The following is a 19,076-nucleotide window of genomic DNA, read 5'->3' as shown; positions in this document are numbered from 1 at the left end:
AAGTATTTTGACTTTGCACAAAATATCCAAAAGCTTCAAAAGATTTCAAAACCACCCCAAACTAAGACTAACATCCCTAAAGAAAAATGAGCAAAGGATAAACATAGGTATTTCCCAATGAGTAAATTAAAAAATCTAACGTCCATATGGCACCCAAAGAACTGCAACCTAAGAGAGCGAGCCCAATGACGGACCTGCTGGCTCCCCTTCACTCCACCCACTGTAAGCAGGCCCCCTGCCTTCTGTCTTTCTTCAGCCCAGGAACTTTTTTTTGCTCAAGGCAAAAGAGCAAAGGCTACCATAAAGTCGATTTTCACCCTGGGTTCTGTGAACGCAAAGGGACTATTGAGAGTTATGTTAGGTATTCTCAATGGGGCTGGAAGGGAAGGAGAGTGGAAACTTCTAGACTCAGAAAGGAAGTAAAATCTTTGGGCTCCCTACGTAACAACAGCCTTAAAAATGTACATACCTTTATCCTGGGATTTCCCTTAGGATGTGCACTAAAATGTCTGACAAGGAATTCAAAACAAAGGTTACTTATTCTATGGAGTGCATACAGACTAAATATCCCAAAGGGAAGCAAATTATGGCACGTTATGCTCAAAGGTGGGATGCCAGTATGGGGAGTCAGGGCGGGCGTGGGCTGTAATGCGGCGATGTTTGGAGACATTCTGGTGTTATGACTGGCACTGCTGCTGGCATGTAGTGGACAGTGGCCAGGGGTGCTGTGCAGCACACGGTTAACACACAGGACAGCACCCTACCACAAAGCACTCAGTTCACACTGCCAACAGTGCCAAGTCTGCAAAGCCCTGTGGCATACCACACACTTTGCAACCTAAAAAAGAAAAAATTATGCCTTTAAAGCCTATTTAATGAAATGGAAAAATGTCCACAAAGTTACCACATACTCTTATTAAAACGCACGTCGATGTTTTATACACGCAAGTGTAAAGATGCGGTGGTAGAACATACAGATGGATATGGCTAAGGCAATCCATCAACCATGGTTAAAACACTGAGCGATAAGTGTTTTCAGTTTCACTTCTATAATTTTTTAAAAAGAGAAAATTAAACGCAAGAAACCTCAATCTTGGGGCTTCCCTGGTGGCACAGTGGTTGAGAGTCTGCCTGCTAATGCAGGTTCAAGCCCTGGTCTGGGAAGATCCCACATGCTGCGGAGCAACTAGGCCCGTGAGCCACAACTGCTGAGGCTGCGCGTCTGGAGCCTGTGCTCCGCAACAAGAGAGGCCGCGACAGTGAGAGGCCCGTGCACCGCGATGAAGAGTGGCCCCCGCTCGCCACAACTAGAGAAAGCCCTCACACAGAAACGAAGACCCAACACAGCCAAAAATAAATAATAAATAAATAATAATAAATAAAAAATTTTTAAATTAAAAAAAAAACCCTCAATCTTTACTTTATTGAAGTTTAGTTGATTTATGTGTTAATTTCTGCTGTACAGCAAAGTGATTCAGTTACACATATACCTTCTTTTTCGTATTCTTTTCTGTTACGGTTTATCACAGGACACTGCATACAGTTCCCTGTGCTATTCGGTAGGGCCTGTTGTTGATCCATCCTGTATATAATACACTGAGTCTGTTAGCCCCAAACTCCCATTCCGTCCCTCCCCTAACCTCCCCCCACCTCTACAACCACAAGTCTGTTCTCTCTGTCTGTGAGTCTGAAGAAACCTCAATCTTTTTTTTTTTTTTTTTAATAAATTTATTTATTTATTTTTGGCTGTGTTGGGTCTTCGTTTCTGTGCGAGGGCTTTCTCCAGTTGCGGCGAGCGGGGGCCACTCCTCATCGCGGTGCGCGGGCCTCTCACTATCGCGGCCTCCCGTTGCGGGGCACAGGCTCCAGACGCGCAGGCTCAGTAGTTGTGGCTCACGGGCCCAGTTGCTCCGCGGCATGTGGGATCTTCCCAGACCAGGGCTCGAACCCGCGTCCCCTGCATTGGCAGGCAGATTCTCAACCACTGCGCCACCAGGGAAGCCCGAAACCTCAATCTTTGATTAAAGATGCCAACTGCAATGTCTACACTTAAGTATCTCGTTTGCCATTATTATCAATGATTACTCAAGAAATGTAGTTTTATTACACGTTGGGCACTGTGCTCTTCACATTATTTAATACTCCCCACAATGCTAGCAGGTTTATTATCTGCATTTGATGCAAGAATTTCGTTCTGCTCCAAAGCTGCGACTCAAAAACTCAGCTGTACCACCTCCCATTATATCTAAACCCTGAATATCCTTTTGAAATACGCTGTTTAAAAATGTTTGATAATTGCACCCAATTTCTAGGCCTCAAATAGTACCCTGCAGTACCCACAAAAAATGTAAATAGGAGAGAGGCAGCCCAAAAGGCCTCACCAAAAAGCACCCTAAGTGGGAGTGACAATGAGACAAATGCTGGGCAGACAGGCTACACCCAAATCCCAAGGGCCTGGTCTTGGCTGACTAAAACCTGAAGGGTGGAGGGGAACGGGACAGGAGACAGGCACAGACACCAGAAAATCAAATTTTAACCCCAACCGTAACCTAATTCAAAATTTTAATCTTTCAAAACGCACCCCCAGTTTTCAGCAATTTTGCGCATTTAGATGAGCTGGGGAAAGGACCCTTGTTCCTACTTACAATAAAACTTACAAAGTTCAGCTACTTTTCACTTTTGAAAGGCAGTGGTTACTCATGAATTCCCAGATTTAGTCCAACTTTGTGGCAGACTCTGGAAACCAACTGGTTGATTCCTATTAATCTCGAGGACCTAATTTCAACCGGGCCACCATGAGGACCTAGCACTTCATATAACTAACCATGTGCCCACACGCCTCCAAAGGACACACCAGCTCTACAATTTGCAGGAGCTATCCTCTGCCCCAGGACCTCACCCACCTGTTTCTTCCTTGAAGGGGAAGGGACCAGTGCCTTTTAAATCCCAAATCCCAGCAACAGCTACCTGTACTGGTACAAACACTCTCTTTACACCAATGGAAGTAACTATTATCCAGGTTTTTCTGACAAAATGCTGACTCCAAGTAGCTTTGATTTGACTTTTGCTTTAACCCAGACATTCAGACGTATATTTGAAGCACTCAGCTAAGGTTTAGTTTTTCTAATGATTCAAAGATCCCCGTTAGAGGCCAAGAACATTTTGATTAGTAGGGCTTGAACCTCACGGTTTTAAATGAGCATCTACATAAAAAAAGTTCTAAACGATTATTAATTTGTGTCAACTATTCAAAACCAAACTTTCAGACCACTGGTAACTTGACAGCAAAGTACAAAGAGGTATTTGTATGTTCCCTGCTACAGACCCATCCCTCACGATCTGTATTTGTTTGGGCGGTCAGTGTTTATAGCTGAGATATGGACAGTTTCACAAGCAGTAAACACACACCAATGTTTTAGACTTCAATTCCTTATGTAACCTAACTCAAAAATTTAACCTTTCAAAACACGTGCACAAGATTTAAACAGTTAGATGAGTTCTGGAAAAGTTGTTCTGCTAGAAAAAGCTCTTAAAAACACAAACTGAAGTTGTTGAAAATACTACAAGGTCATTTCTTTTTACTTTCTAAGCAGTTGTCTCCCATTGCCTGAATTGAGCACTTCTTTAGATGAATGGGACACATACAGCTGTGAGAATTTTTGTGCAGCACCCTTCAAGAAAATAAGCCTGTCACGTGGGAGTTTCAAATTATACTGTCCTTATCACAGTAAAATCTGATAATGAGAGCGACAGCTAATGAGGTTCCGAAGTTGTATGGAAGTAAATCCTCCCCAAAATAAGTGCTATCAGCCATAAAAAATGGAGCACTGATATATGTTACACCATGGATAAACCTTAAAAACATTATGCTCAGTGAAAGATGCCAGACACAAAAAGCCACATGTTATATGATTCTATTTATGTGAAATGTCCAGAATAGGCAAATCCTTAGAGACAGAACCTCAATTAGATATTGCCGGGGGGGAGCGGGGTGGGGGGGGGAGGGGAGAGGGGGACATGGGCACTGACTGCTAATGGGCATGGGGGATTCCTCTTGGGGTGATGAAAATATTCTAGAATTAGAGAGTGGTGATGGTTGCAAAGCCTTGCAAATATACTAAAAAGCACAGCATTATACGCTTTAAATAATATGTGAATTTTACAATATATAAATTATATCTTAATTTTAAAAAAATCAGTGTTAAAATGGGCTGGGTGCAAATACTCCGACAATCTACTCTGGACCCCAGAGAAGTTGGGTTCTGTTGGATCTCTGGTTGGTGTCATTTTCCTTGGTTTAAGGCGTAGTTTTTTGAACTAGGAAGGAAGCCAAGCAGGTGCATTTGGTTGCTCAGACCAGTTGGGGCAGCTTCCAGAGAGTGCCTTACTCTAGTTCTTTTTTAATCCCAAAGACAAGAGTTGCGAGGTTTTCAGTACGTACTTTAATTTTACCTGGCACCTACAAATCTCTTTACTCCTCCCCAGCACCCTGACATCGTTACACGTTAGGTGGTGGAAAAGCAAGCCTAACTGTTAGATGGAGGACAATGAGGGCCGCTCTCCCGACCTGGAGGGCAGGAAGAATGCCAAACAACCAGTTCTCTACGGAAGCCCTCTCAAGGCAGAGAGACCTCAAGCAGCAACAAGTTCAAGTGGATACCTTTAACGCATTTCTTTGTCATCCTCTTGCTTGTGGCTTCCAACGCGATGCCAATTTCATCAGGATCTTGCCCTTCTTCCTTAACCGCCTATTAGGAAGAGACAAGTTTTACAACGTGGCTAAGAGCCGCAGGACAGACACTGTTCTTCCCAGGTAACAACTTCCCAGCGAACAAGCGCAAACCCTTCCTTGCAAAGAGCGACTCTGGTTCTGGTATCTGGGCTGCCAGCCCCAAAGACACAGGAAGAACCCAGCGTCACTTGGTTCTCTCTGCAGAGGCCCCCCCCAACCCCAAAGGACAAAGAGATGTGTGAGCTGGGGCTCCACAGAGTCTGTGACGAGTCCCAAAATGGTCCCTAACCTCCAAACTACCTCTACTTTAAGTCAACGAGGTAACAAACAAGAGAGGCTGCGCTTGGTCTGGCATGGGCAGAGAGGGCTGCGTGCTGTTCGACAGGCCACCTTTGACCTCGGGGGAGGAAGAACACTGAACATCCTGGGTAGAGGGCAGGTTGGTGGTTCCAGGCGACAGTGCCTTTCGCGTGCTTGGGGACTCCGCGCTCAACTCACAAGGGCCCTACCCTCAAGAGCCTGTTCCCATCAGGGAGGTGACACCTCCCCCCTACTCCCGGTACCCAACTCTGTGTTAAGTGCTGCGAGGTGGGGCAAGAAACAGGGGATGGTGCGACACAGGGAGTCAGGGAGGTGGAACAACACTTCGGAAGGGTGGGCAGGGAGGCGACGTCTCAGACAGACCCAAAATGACAACAAAGCGCCAGCCAGATGGAGACCTGGGAGACGAGCAGCCAGGTGGGAGGCACGGTGAGCGCAAAGGTCCTGGGGCAAGAACAAGCACAGCCATCCCCTTCCTGGAAAACCTCAAAGGCTCTTCAATCATCCGCTCCGCAGGGGACGAAACTGAGACGCAGGGAGGGGACGGCACTTGTCCAAGGTCACACAGCCCCGGGAAGCGTCCAGGGGCCACCCTACGGCTAAAACGGGCTTTCAGCGCACCGGAGGCGACCGACGGGAGGTAAAGGAGGAGGCAAAGCACAGCTCGGGGCGGTGACGGGCCAAGGTCACACAGCCGGGGCCTGACAGCTCGGGCCGGGGTCGGCCACGAGACAAGCGGGCCGGGGGCGCCCCGTCCCGGGGAGTCGCGGTGACAGGCCCGCGCGGGGGCATGCCTCGGCCTCAGGCGCCACCCCGGGGCCCCGGGCCGCCTCACCTTCTTGAGCCGCTCCATCAGGACGCTCTTGTTGCCGCCCGTGTCCAGGTTCCGCTTCTTCAGCTCCGCCCGCAAATCGATTACCCGCAAGTCGCTGAGCCGCCGCGTCCCGATCTCTGAGGCGCCCGAGACGACAGCGGCTGTGCCAGAACCCGAGTCGCCGGACCCTGCCAGAGTCTCCGCCATCCCGGGTTTCCCGTCTCCGCCACTTATTCCACACACCGCCGGCGGCTGTAACTGCTCTGAGCACAAAATGGCGCCGCCTGAGAGGAAAACGCACTCCCTTCCTCCCGCCCCGTTTTCCGGCCGCGCATGCGCGCCGCCCGAATCAGGGCTCTTAGCAGCAAGCGAGCTCGCGCGCCAACCAACCGCACGTGTCTGGCCACAACGCGCAGGCGCCGTAACCGCAGTACGCATGTGTCCCGGCAGTTCGCGGCGGGAGGCCGGCGAGACGACACGCGCCTGCGCGTATCGCCCTCTCCCCCCACACACCGCCCCCCCACCTCCCGCCCAAGGCTCTCACCACGCATGGGCAGACGCGACCGGGAGCGTCGAACCCACGCCGGGTACGCCTGCGCAGAAGCGAGGCGCGCCGGGGCGGCTGGAGCGGTTTCTTCGCAAGCGGCGCCATTTTGTGCTGGGAGCTGAGATAAATCCGGCCCGGTTTTCTGTGAAGTGGGCGACGGAGCCAGGGTCCCTGGAATGGCGGAGACTCTGTCAGGCCTAGGCGATTCGGGTGCGGCGGGCGCAGCGGCTCTGAGCTCCGCCTCGTCGGAGACCGGAACGCGGCGCCTCAGCGACTTGCGGGTGATCGATCTGCGGGCGGAGCTGAGGAAACGGAACCTGGACTCGAGCGGCAACAAGAGCGTTTTGATGGAGCGGCTTAAAAAGGTAGAGCCGGGGCTCTGGGGGTGGGCAGGAGGTGGGTCGGGGGGCCCTCGCGGCCGCGACGGGGGCCTTCTGGCCTCGGGGTCCGCCCCCGGCCCCGTTTGCGGCCTGCGCCGGGCCTGGCGCTCCGGGCTTCTCCCGGCTCCTCCCAGGCCCCGGCGGGAGCTTCGAGCCCCGCCGGGCCCAGGTTCAAAGCCCAGCGCCGCATCGGGGCGGGAACAAGAAAAAGGAAATCTCGACGCGAACGGGGGAGGCTGGGGGTGACGGGTGACATCGGCCGAGCGTTTGTGTTATCCGCATCAGCTCCTGCTTTTGAAGGGCTTTTTTCGGCTGGTTGCATCCCGGCCTCTGAAAGGGGACACGGAACCCTGAAATCCTCGCTTCCTCCGCGGGGTTAGGGGACTCGGCCAAGGTCACTCGGCCGGGGTGAGGAGGTCGGGATTTGAACCGAGGCCGGCCGATTTTCTGAGCCCGTGTCGGCCGCGGGGGCGTCCTTTGGGAAGAGAGATGCTTCTTGATCCGTTAGGGCCCAGAAGCCTTGAATAGGGGGTTAATTTTTAAAGTAACCATATCGAGGGAATACTCAAGGGGGGGGGGATGGGGAAACGGCTTAGGGATTTGCCAGTACGGGCTTGGGGATTTAGCCTGGAGGGAAAAGTGCTATTTGTAATAACCATCAGAGATGAAACAAACAGACTTGGGGAGGATCTAAAGGCTCTGTCAGATCTGCGTGATCTTGAGCGTGGAAGACATTTAATCCCTTCTGGGCCTGTTTCTTCTTGTGTCCAGTAGAAGAAAAAAATAGTATTTTCGCGTTAAGATTAAGTAAAATGGCATGAAACGGGCTTGGCGTGTTGCCTAGCCCATGTAAACGCTCGAGGTGCGACCGCTGTCACGTTTCACTTTTTTCTCTGTGCCACTGTTTGGTATTTGCAAACAGGGGGTTTTAACCCCCTGCCTCGAGGGTTCTGAGGGATGCGTGCGAAAAGCAGGGAGTTAAGTAAGTGTTTGTGCCCTTCTGCTTCCCCTGTGCTTGCCTTGTTCCGGTGGCTTCTTTTTACCACCTAGCGACTCTTGCCTGGGGACTTCTCCTGTGTAATCGCTAAGCCTTGTTACCTATCCCCCACCCCCCAAGACAGTGCGGTTTGTCACTCACTCCACCCTGCGGCCTCCCAAACAACAGAGGATCAGAGTTCTATTTATTAATTGCTGTTTAGAGGAAGTAAGGATTATTTCCTGTTACTTGGATGAGGAAGCTCAGGCTTGAGAGTAGTGAGTTATTTGCTCTGAGTCAGTTGGGCCTTTCTAACTTGAGTCTGTTTTCTTTCACTATGGTTACTAACTTCCTTTACCCAGATGGGGCAGGTGGTTCATCCACCGAGATGTTTACCTGGAGAAGATGCAAGGAGGGTGAGGGTTGGCACCCGGGGACATGTGATCCATGTTGTTGGTAGCCACAGGGCCTCCTGTCAACAAAGTCAAATTGGGGGGCTTTAGCCTTTATTCCCCCGGGTGGTCCACAAGCCTGCAGTGCTGATAGGATGGCATTGAACATTCCTGTCAGGCGGAGGTTGAGACTGGTGTGATCTTCCATCACTAACGTCTCTGAGGGGACAAACCCATCCCTTTTTCCTTCTTTTCAGTTTCTTAGCGATGTGCTCAAAATACATAAATACCATTAGCATATATACCCATCTGCTACCCTGCCCAAGCAAGTCTGGAAGTACTGATGTTCTTCTCTTATACTTCCGTTATCTAGTTGTTTTTTTTTTAAGAAGGGCAAAGGAGGGAAAGGTGGAGGCAAAACACAAAGTGTAATTTGGCAAGGCCTGTAAGGATGACTCGTAGCCTGCAGTCCCCCCTAGGGATGACCCTGTGAACACTACACCGAGAGGAGACACACTGAGGGGCAAACTGGTACACCTTCTGTCTGGGGTAGTTTTTGTATTCTCCTGATGGTGTTCCAGAATCTTCTGTCTCCAGGAAGAGAGTGAAAGACTTTATGTTTGTGCTTTCCTTGATGCCAGGGCATAACTCCAATTCTTCCTTCTGGTTCTGGCTTCAGAGAGAAGGGAGAGGTTTCTTTGTTCCTGGTACAGGTTAAGTGTGGAGCCTCCACGCTGCATTCTAAATTTAGACTTTTCCAAGCTAGGAAACTCCTCAGAATCTTTGAGACTTCTGAAACTGTTTACAAATAAAACAGCATTTGAAATGGGTTTAAACAGAGTTTGAGAGTCCGGTAAAGACAGGGTTTTCAGTAAAACCTAAACGTGAAGCCTAGTGTCTATGGATATCAGCATTGACACGCTCAGTCCTGTTTGTTTTGTTGTTGTTGTTTCTGTTCTTGTTGTTTTTTCTCCTGAGTGCCTCTTTGGTGCCTGGCACAGTGCAGAGCATAAGTGGGGGCTGCTCAAGTGAAGGACAGGCTCTTGGGACGGGGAGGCGGGACTTGCCAAGAGATCCTTATAATTCTGTATCCGATGAAGCAGGCCCCCTAGTGGTTGAAGGCAAGACCTCTGGAGTCAGAGATGATTGTGAAGGGATGAGGTAGTACGTGTCACATCCCCTACCGTGCCACACACAGCAGGAACTCAGGCAGTGAGTGTTAGTATTCTGTACAGACGGTGCCTAGTACAGGCGTGGCGTGGAGAGGGGATCAGGGAGGGTCGAACGGCCCATTGTTGAGTGAAGTCATAGGTAACTGGAGAGTGTGCCTTTCCCTTTTTTGAGTTCTTTTGGGCCCAGGAATAGGATCAATCAGATTGTGGTGATAATGTTAAAAATAACCCTAATGTTTGGTGAGTGCTTGCTTTACATGGATAATAAGAATTCTCATGACAGCTTTCCAGGGTAAGAACTTTCATTAGCCCCTTGTTCCAGAGTGAAAAACAAACTCACAGGGATTAAGTAAGCCTGCCTGAGACCACACAGCTAAGATCTGGTAGAATCAGTCTAAATCCAGAGCCCTTGCTTGCTCCAGCGTAGAAAGAGAAAGAACGAATGAACAGGTGGGGAGAGGCCCTTTGCAGATCAGCACCCTGAAGCTTCTGTGAAAGTCAAATCTGTGTGCTGCCTTTTTGGGTGAACTTTTTTTACCTTCTCTCTAGGCAATTGAAGATGAGGGGGGTAATCCTGATGAAATTGAAATTACCTCTGAAGGAAATAAGAAGACATCAAAGAGATCCAGCAAAGGTATGGAGGATTTTATAAGCATTGCTAATGTTAGGAACTTTTTTCAGAACTGACTTCCTTTGCTAATGTGCTTGTGGACTGCCCTGTGAATCAGAAGGACCTTGAATGAAGGTTTGCATTTTCTTTCAAGATCCCTCCACTGTCTTTTTGTTTCCATGGTTCTTGGGCATTCAGAGGATGGAAGAGGTACTTACACCTCTACTTATTTTCCTCTGTAGGTTTCTCAGCAGCCGTTGCTTATCCAGACTCTTAACCTTCTTTAAGTAGAGAGTGTTTAGAATTATTTGAGTCTCCTATTGACCTGACTTGTGGAAAATAACTTCCCTTTTAAATACTGTCTGGCCAAAACAGAGTTGTCACTTTTACAGACATTGCTTTCAAAAACTGCATACTGCATAAAAGCCAGATTCCATTAATTCCATTAATGACCCTAACTGTCTGCCCCAAATCTTCCCTTCCCCGCTTCCTCCCCCACCACCTTCCTCTGTTACATATACCTTTAATCAGATCCCAAACATGTGGTTTACTTTCTTGGCTCTCTGGGCCTTAGCTTATATGTTCCGCCCACTCCTCTTCCCCATTTGTCTGCATTCAAGTCCTAGTTCATCAAGAGACAACTTCTGATCCCACCAACAGCAGGTCTTCTCGCCTTAGGTCCTCTGTGCTGCCATGGCCTGAGTTTTAATGCTTATGTCTCATTCTGCCTTGTGTCACAATCAGATTGTTGAGGACAGAGGCTGCGTCTTCCTTATCTTTCTTCTTGCTTAGTATTTATTCATTGAGTTACTAATGGAATTCAGTGACATTCAACTGCTGTTTTAAGAAAGAATTAGCTAAAACTGGGCATTTGGGCTGTCCTGAAAGTTCTCTTGGTAATTGGAGGTTTTATTGCTCAGGCCCCAAAACAAAACGAAATATTTTTACCTGGTCAGTGGTGAAGAATTGGTTGTGAAATGTGTAAGAGGCAGGCACCAATATCAGCCATGCTCTGTGGTATATAGGCTCTGGGAGAACAGCAGTCAGTGACCTCACTTTGGAATGAAGTCACCTCTGCGGTCCACAGTTCATCGAGCATTTTTGCTTTTGCCCAAGTCAGTGTTTTTGCCAAGGCAAAGAGTGCTGAAAAATCAACAGAGAAAGACAATTATAGACTGGGAAAAAGTAGAGCCTGTGGATATCCTTTTTTGCTTTCTTTTTCTTTTTAACAGAAAAAGAAATGCCTGTGTTAAGGTCTTTGGAAATACAAATGTGCGTTAAGTAAAGTGTTGAAATTCCTTTCCATTCAGGAGGCAACCCGTTATTAAAAGTGTGGGCATATTTTCCCAGACTTATCTATGCGTCTGCAGTCATCTAAAAATACAGAAAGATGTGCACACACCTGTGTGCCTTTGTCTTTCCTTTAAAAAAATCGGTTCTACTACACACCATATTCTCTAATTTGTTTTTTTCACTTAGCGTGTTGAGGACATTTTTCGATAGTGCTGAAAATAAAAAACTCATTCTTTTAACAGCTGAGTAGTCATCCTTCATATGATTGTACCACAGTTGAGCTCATCAGTCTTATTACTAGACGGTTGGGGTTTGTTCCAGTTTCCAGCACAGACGTGAACCAGAGCTATCTCTGCTGAAGGAATATGTTTTTGTTAACTTATTGAAAGTAGAATTCCGGGGTCAAAAGACGTGCATTTTATTTTAAAAATAGCTACTAACAAATAGCTCTCCAACAGGCTGTACTGGTTAGTATCTGGCAACATAGGGGGTGGGAGAGGGTGCCAGTTTCTTTAAATTCTCACTTAATGCTGAATATTATCTTTTTTTAATGTTGTTTTATATATAGAAGAAAAGTATTTCATTGTATTTATCTGAATTTCTGCACAGGTAAAGTTTCCATTTACATTTCTTCACAGATTAGACAGTTTCTGATAATTGGCCATCTGTATTTTCTGAATTGCCTTTTCATGCCCTTTGCCCATTTTTCTGCTGGGTTGCTGGTCTTATTGACTCTTGAGGGCTCTCTCTATAAAATGTCACGATTGTTTTTTCCCTGCCTCTCATTTGACTTAACTAGTTTGTGGTGTTTTGGTCTTTAAAGTTTCCATCTTTAACACAGGCAATGCAGTCAACTTATTCTGTACGGTTTCTAGATTTTATGTTGTATTTTAAAAGGCAGTCCTTTGCTTTAAAATTATTATTTTTTAAATCATTCCGCATTTTGGAGTGGTATTTATGGTTTTATTTTGAGTTCCTTTGGAGTTTATTTTTGCATATGGTGTGAGATAAGTAGGGATCGAAATATGGAACATTCCTATCAGACTCCTCGTGCCCTTGCCCAGTCATCGTCCCTGCCTGTCCCTCGAAGGGGGGGAAATACGTGACTACTTTGACCATAGATTAGTTTTGCCTGTTCTAGAGCTTCAAGTGAAATAGACCCATTTAATACAAATTTTTTTATTTTGTTGGCAGCACCGCACGGCTTGTGGGATCTTAGTTCCCTGACCAGGGATTGAACCCGGGCCCTCAGCAGTGAGACCATGGAGTCCTAACCACTGGACTGCCAGGGAATTCCCAATACAAACTCTTTTGTGTCTGGTTTCTTATGCTTGGTGTGATTCTATTCTGGAGTTTTACAGTACATATTGATATTTGGTAGGGCAAGTCTATAAGTTCTGAATTATTTACAATCATCTTATTAGATTTTATCATGATTTTAACTGAAATAGAGTTTTTTCATCTGCCCTGTTTGAACAAACTCAAAATGGTTTGAAATCTGATTATTTTAATCAGAATCCTAGAAAGCATACCTCAAGTAATCTCAGCATCCCTCCAAAGTAGTTTTACACCAATACTTTGTTTAGCAGAATCTTTTAAAATAATTATCAGCAAAATAATTTAACTAGAAAAGTAAAGTCAGCATGTTTGCTTTTTAAGCTATTGCCTGATTCTGTGTTGCTGGGTTGTTTTTGTTTCTTTTGACATAATTTCTTTCTTTTTTTTAGAATAACCATCAAATGCTTTTTAATTGGCAAAATTTTGAACAGATACTTCACAAGAGAATATAAATAAATGGCCAGTGACCACATCAAAAAATGCTTGTCATTCGCTATCAAAGAAATTAAAATTAAAATGACTAGAAATGCTAGAAAACAACTATTAAAATAGCAAAGATACAGAAAAACAAACTCCCATACATTGCTATAGAGTATGTAAAATGATGCTATTTGGGGAAAAAAATTGGCACATACTTACAAAATTGAAACTTCAACTAAAATACAACCCAATTATTCCACTCCTGTGTCTTCAGCCAAAATAAATGAAAGCATAGATCCACACAAAAACTTGAACATGAATGTACAACATATGTTTTTTTTAGGAGACATAATTTCATACTTAGAAAAGATGCAAGAATAATACAAGGAATTCTCATATATCCTCATCCAGATTCCCCAAATGTTAGCATTTTATTACATTTGTTTTATCCTTTTCTTTCTCAGGACAGGGAAGGGGTGGGGGGGGGAGAGAGAGAAAGAAAGAAGGGTTGGGGGAGAGGGAGAGAGAGAAAGAGAGAGAGATAAAATAAATGTTATATATATATTTTTTTCCCCCCTGAACTATTTGAGAATAAGTTGCATGTATGTGCCCCTTTGCCCCTAGAGACCGCAGTATTTTCTAAAAGCAGGGACATTACATAATCGTACGTAGTTACCGAAATCAAGAAATTAATGTTAATATAATACTGTAATCTAAGCTTAGACCTTATTTAGATTTAGTCGTTTGTTCCAATAATGTTCTTCATAACTCAAAAGAAGAAAAAATCTAGGGTCTTTTCATTGCCTTCAGTTGTCACGTCTTTTTGGTTTCCTTTAATCTGCAACAGTTCCTAAGACTTTCTTTGTATTTGTGACCTTACCATTTTTTGAAGAGCACAGACCACTTATTTTGAAGCCTGTTTTTCAATTTGGGTTTTTTTGGTTGGGTTTGATTTGGTTTTTTTCCCCTCATGATTAGGTTCAAATTATACACTTTTGTCAGAAATACCACCAGAAGTGTTATTTTTCTCAGTTAACCTCCCTAGAGGCACATCCTGACCATTTGTGTAAGTGACTTGAGGTGGTATTGGTAGGGTTTCTCCACTGGAAAGTTAACTATTTTACTCTTTGTAATTGTATCTATGGGGAACATACTTTGAGACTTATAAACATCCGTTTCACCCTCCACTAGTGTCAGCATCCACGGGGTCTCGTCCAATGGTGATTTTCTAAATTTGTCATTCCATCTCTGGTAGTTGGTTTTCTGCCATAAGAGGTAGCTTGCCCTTCTCTCCCACTTATCATCGTGAACTTAGAGATTCCTATTTTATTCAGTAGGTGATAAGTAAGCCTTTATGATTATTATTTTGATGTTCAGATTGTCCCAATGAGAGTCCTTCAGGCTGGCTCCTGTGTCTTTTTGACAGGATCACTTCATTCTGTGAACACTTACTTTCTGGCACAAGGCAGTGTTCCAGTGTCTGTTGCTTTCCCTGCCCCACACTGGGAATCAGCCATTTCTTCCAGGTGCCCTCCTTCCTTTTTGTGGAGCGTGCTGTTGTACTCTTTGCTACTGGGATGTCAACTCCTTGGCCAGTGCTGGGTCTGTAAGGTCTTTTGGTCTCAATGTGCCTCATGAAATTAAACAAAGGTAAAGCAATCTGAAATAAGCCAATGACAGCTTAAGAAATGAGAAAAAAAATATGGGACTTCCCTGGCGGTCCAGTGGTTAGGACTCTGTGCTCTCACCGCCAGGGGCCGGGGTTCGATCCCTGGTCGGGGGACTAAGATCCCGCAAGCTGAACAGCGTGGCCATAAAAAAATAAATAAAGCTCTGGCTAATATGAACAGTGCACCTGCAAAACTCACTACCTAGTTATAATTGTTCATCACTTGATTCTCTTGCGTTTTTGAGGTGGCAATGATAGATCATCCACAAGTCAAAGACTTAAGTTATTGCCAGAAGCCATTAAAAATAGATATACTATTCTTAAATAGTAAGTAAAGCTAAAAGGAAATATTCTAGTAGCGTGACATGACTAATTTTGAGAAGGTTTTCCTAGATGTGATGGCTTGATATCATAAAGTTCTCAATTCCCCCCAGAGTAAACTAAAAGAAACTTTGAGATTTGTCTGTTCTAAAATTAATCAAAAAGAAAATACACAAGAATAACTAAAATTGAAAAACAGTGTTGCATACTTGCTCTCATTTTAACGGTAAGATATTGAAACAGAGTGGGGAGTTTAAGGATTCGTTCATTATAAAGGAAGCACTAAGGATTTTTCAGTAAACAATGTTGGAACAGTCGGCTATCTGGTGGTAGGGAAAAGCTGTATTACCTTCTTCTATGCAAAATAGAAATTCCAACTAGAATAGTATTTTTGTAATATAGTGGTAAGGAAGGCCTGAAATGAGACTTAAAAAAAAGAAACTATAAAGAAAAATAAATTTGGCTACTTGAAAATTTTAAGTTTAATAAAAGATACCATAAGTAAGATACAACAACTGGGAGAAAATATTACAGCATGTAAGCATCCAGAAAGCATTAAATATTCCTACAAATTAATAAAATAGACAATCCAGTTGACAAAGAACAACAGAGATTATGAATAGGCAGTTCACAGATGAAAGAAAACACAAACAAGGCCTATATACAAGAAAAAAAAATTCCCTTGCTGGTAATTGAAGGAAAGCAAATAAAAATAACGAGATATCATTTTTGCCTGTTACACTGGTAAAAATTTACACAATTCTCAATATCCCACATTGGCGAGGGTGTGAGGAAATCGGTAGTTGTTGGAGATGGTAAATTAATAAAGCTGCTTTGGGAGGTTAACTAAACTAAGGAACTCCATAATATGGAATAAAAGATGGAAGTGAGTCAATATATAGCACAAGAAAATATTCCAAGGCCTTTATTGAGTAACAAAAGCAAGTTACAGAATGTATATACAATATGGTTCTATTACATAACAAGTTTATTTCCATTTGAATGATATATGTGTGTAAATCCCCAAGAAAATGTTTTGAAGGACCACCAAGCTGGTAACAATGGTTACCTCTTAGAAGTGCAATGGGGAGAAGGGAGAGTAGCTTTTTTCATGTATTTATGAGGGTGGATCTTTTATTAATAAATGGTGTGAATCTTTTAAATTTATTTATTTTATGTATTTTTGGCTGCGTTGGGTCTTCGTTGCTGCGCACGGGCTTTTTCTAGTTGCATCGAGCAGGGGCTACTCTTCGTTGTGGTGCGCAGCCTTCACATTGCAGTGGCTTCTCATTTCAGAGCGCAGGCTCTAGGCACGCGGGCTTCAGTAGTTGTAGCACACAGGCTCAGCAGTTGTGGCGCACGGGCTTAGCTGCTCCACGGTATGTGGGATCTTCCCGGACCAGGGCTCGAACCCATGTCCCCTGCATTGGCAGGCGGATTCTTAACCACTGCGCCACCAAGGACGTCCCAATGGTGTGAATCTTTTAATGAGTGTATTTGTGTAATTGTGTGGATGTATTTATGTAATCAAGCAAATTATAAAAAATGTTGACCTTTCCACATGCAGCAGGCCACACGGGATACTGGGGGGATATCCCAGCAGAAGTCCAGGGAGGTGGTCTAACAGGTGAGTTGGACGTAATTGCCGAAGCAGAAGCTTAGCAGGGAGAAGAAACTGGAATCCCAGGCGAGGGGGCTGGGAGCAGGTTATGGAGACAAGCGCTGAGCGAGGCCTGTAGTTTGGAGACTGCGAACATTGGAGGCGTTTTACTCTGAGGAAGAAGGCTTTGAGGGGTACCTTTTCCCTTAGTACCAAAAACAGTTGCTTTAGTTTTTGCAAGAGTAATATTTTTCATTCACGTTAATTTTGGATTCGTTTAGACACACTGTTTTTCATCTTTGGAAAGTAGGGTGTCTTTCCCCAAACCTACTTCCCCCCAAAGTAGGCGATTGTTGATAAGCATCCCAGTAGGGCTGTGCTTTCTATATTGAAGACTAAACGTTCTTAGAACTGCATAGTCTCTTGACATTTCTGGTCAGGTCATTTAGCTGGGAGAGTTCTCCCGTGGAAGGGATTTGAGCTGCAGTGTACCTGTGCTTACTGCTCAGGAGAACAGTAGGTCGTGAGATCTGAGTCTGCCTGATGAAAACCTGCTGCCTTTCTTGTGAAAGGGAGAAAGACAGTATAAAGGGTGGCAAGTTTGTGGTAGTCTACTTAGATTTTTTCCTAGTAGTAATTCAGTGGAATTGGGCAAAAACCAATGTGCATGTTCTAGAATGGTAACCAGCTTTATCAAATACAGTAAGTCTGTGGAAACGTTGCTGGTGTATCTTCCTGGCATATTTACAAAGACCACTGGGTTGAGTTCCAGACATTTTTGAAGCTCAAGGCATGTTTTGCCATAGGAATATTATAAAATGGTATTGGGGTTCCCAGTCAGCCGCCAAGGCTACTTGCACGTAATGTATTGCATTCTAGTATTAGTGTCACAATTCCCTGTGTTCCTAAATAAGATGTTCCTGAGAACATGAGTGAAATTAGAATGTGGAAGAATCAAGTAACACATGTTATAAGAAAATTCTCATCCTTGAGAGAGGTTTTTTTAACGTCTGAATGATGGTATAAATGATTAGGGTTGAGCTCCCCGCACACACAGATTCTATATAGACTTACGAGATTAATCATTAAATATAGGCAAATTAATGTCTAGTTCTTTTATATTACTTGAGGAACACTTAGTAGTCTTAAGAAATTGATCTTTGCTTTGGGGAAATAGGCGTCGCAGGAAGTGAGTCCTCCTGAGGTTGTGCAGCTAAGGACAGGTGGCTGATGAGCACCTCTTTCCATAGACCAACGTTTCAGATCAGTGGGGGGGAAAGATTAGTAAATGGTGTTGGGAAATCAGTTTCCAGATGGAACAGGCATTTGTAAAATAGTCTTACTCAGCAGGAAAGTGAAAGAATCAAATGTTAAAATGAAATCGGAAAAGAACTAAATATAGGTGAATATTTGTGTTGTCTTGGTGTGGAACTGGGCTTCTAAACATGAAGGTAAAAACCATTTACACATAAAAACCGATTAATAGCTTTGGCTGCATGAAAGTAAAATTTACCCAGAACCCAAAAACAAAACTAAAAGATTGGTGAAGAACTGGGAGAAAATGTGTTGTGTATATGACATGCAAATTAAAAATGAGGAGAAATGGAACAGAGGTTTTTTAATTGGGGAAAGGGTATAAATGAGAAATTTTTACAAATGTGCAAATGATTGACCAAAAAATGCAACCTAAGCAGTGATCAGATAAATTCAGGTTAAAACAAGTATTCCTTTTTTGCCTAGCACATTGGCATGGGTAAAGAAATAGCTGATTTTAACAAAGATTCAGAAAAATTGGTACTTTGATTCACTGTTAATGGAACTATGGATTGTAATACTCTTCCTCTGGGGTATCACGATAATATATGGGGTGTTTCTTTTTTAAAAAGACTTTAAAATGTACATACTCTTTGTCCAACTATGCCATTTATAGAAATATGTTCTAATACGACAATTACCTGGATGCAAAAAAAGAATTACCAGAATGTTCATTTTATAAGCATTTTCTTAAATCTCCATCCATAGGTATTACTTACGTCAATGACGGTGTCTCCATATAATGCTATGAAAGTATAGAAAGATGTTAACAATACATTAAATGAAAAGATTATAAAATAGCAGTACGGTGCCATTTTTAAAAGCGAAGTACATGTATATACATAGCACAGTATGGGAGGATATCTATCGATACGTGCCACTGTATGATAGCTCGAGGGCTAACTCTAGATGGTAAAATTGTGAAAGGCTTTTACTTTCTTTTTGCTTTTTTATGTTTTCCTTTTATGTCATTGTCTCTGTGGGAAAACATGTTCCACATTCCTTAACTAAAAAGCAGCACAGGGACTTCCCTCGTGGTCCAGTGGCTAAGACTCCACGCTCCCAATGCAGGCGGCCCGGGTTCGATCCCTGGTCAGGGAACTAGCTCCTGCCGCAGCTAAAGATCCCACGTGCCGCAACGAAGGTCCTACACGCAGCAACGAAGATCCCGCGTGCT

At 44.3% G+C, this 19,076-nt stretch overlaps 2 protein-coding genes across 5 annotated transcripts in view; one reads left to right on the top strand and one right to left on the bottom strand.

Annotated features, from left to right (window-relative positions):
* SAFB2 (scaffold attachment factor B2) overlaps nucleotides 1–6,175 on the bottom strand; it is a 39,715-nt gene extending 33,540 nt beyond the window's left edge. For 2 of the 3 annotated variants that reach the window (XR_009502560.1, XM_059918692.1), the window contains exons 1-2: nucleotides 5,889–6,175; nucleotides 4,661–4,748 (exon numbers count right to left, since the gene is read on the bottom strand). Coding sequence is in view for 2 of the 3 variants with exons in the window: in XM_059918692.1 (XP_059774675.1) it covers nucleotides 4,661–4,748; nucleotides 5,889–6,074 (274 nt within the window). In the remaining variant the exon portion in view is untranslated. The remainder of the gene's footprint in view (nucleotides 1–4,660; nucleotides 4,749–5,888) is intronic. The other variant, XM_059918691.1, reaches the window with a different exon arrangement.
* A 271-nt stretch (nucleotides 6,176–6,446) lies between these two features.
* Nucleotides 6,447–19,076, top strand: part of SAFB (scaffold attachment factor B) — a 34,201-nt gene continuing 21,571 nt past the window's right edge. For both annotated transcript variants that reach the window (XM_059918690.1, XM_059918689.1), the window contains exons 1-2: nucleotides 6,447–6,779; nucleotides 9,884–9,968. In XM_059918690.1, coding sequence (XP_059774673.1) covers nucleotides 6,591–6,779; nucleotides 9,884–9,968 — 274 coding nt within the window. In that variant the 5' untranslated portion in view covers nucleotides 6,447–6,590. The remainder of the gene's footprint in view (nucleotides 6,780–9,883; nucleotides 9,969–19,076) is intronic.

The sequence above is a fragment of the Balaenoptera ricei genome, chromosome 3 (assembly GCF_028023285.1).
Source record: "Balaenoptera ricei isolate mBalRic1 chromosome 3, mBalRic1.hap2, whole genome shotgun sequence".
Lineage (NCBI taxonomy): Eukaryota > Metazoa > Chordata > Mammalia > Artiodactyla > Balaenopteridae > Balaenoptera > Balaenoptera ricei.
This window is presented reverse-complemented; position numbering and strand designations above follow the sequence as displayed.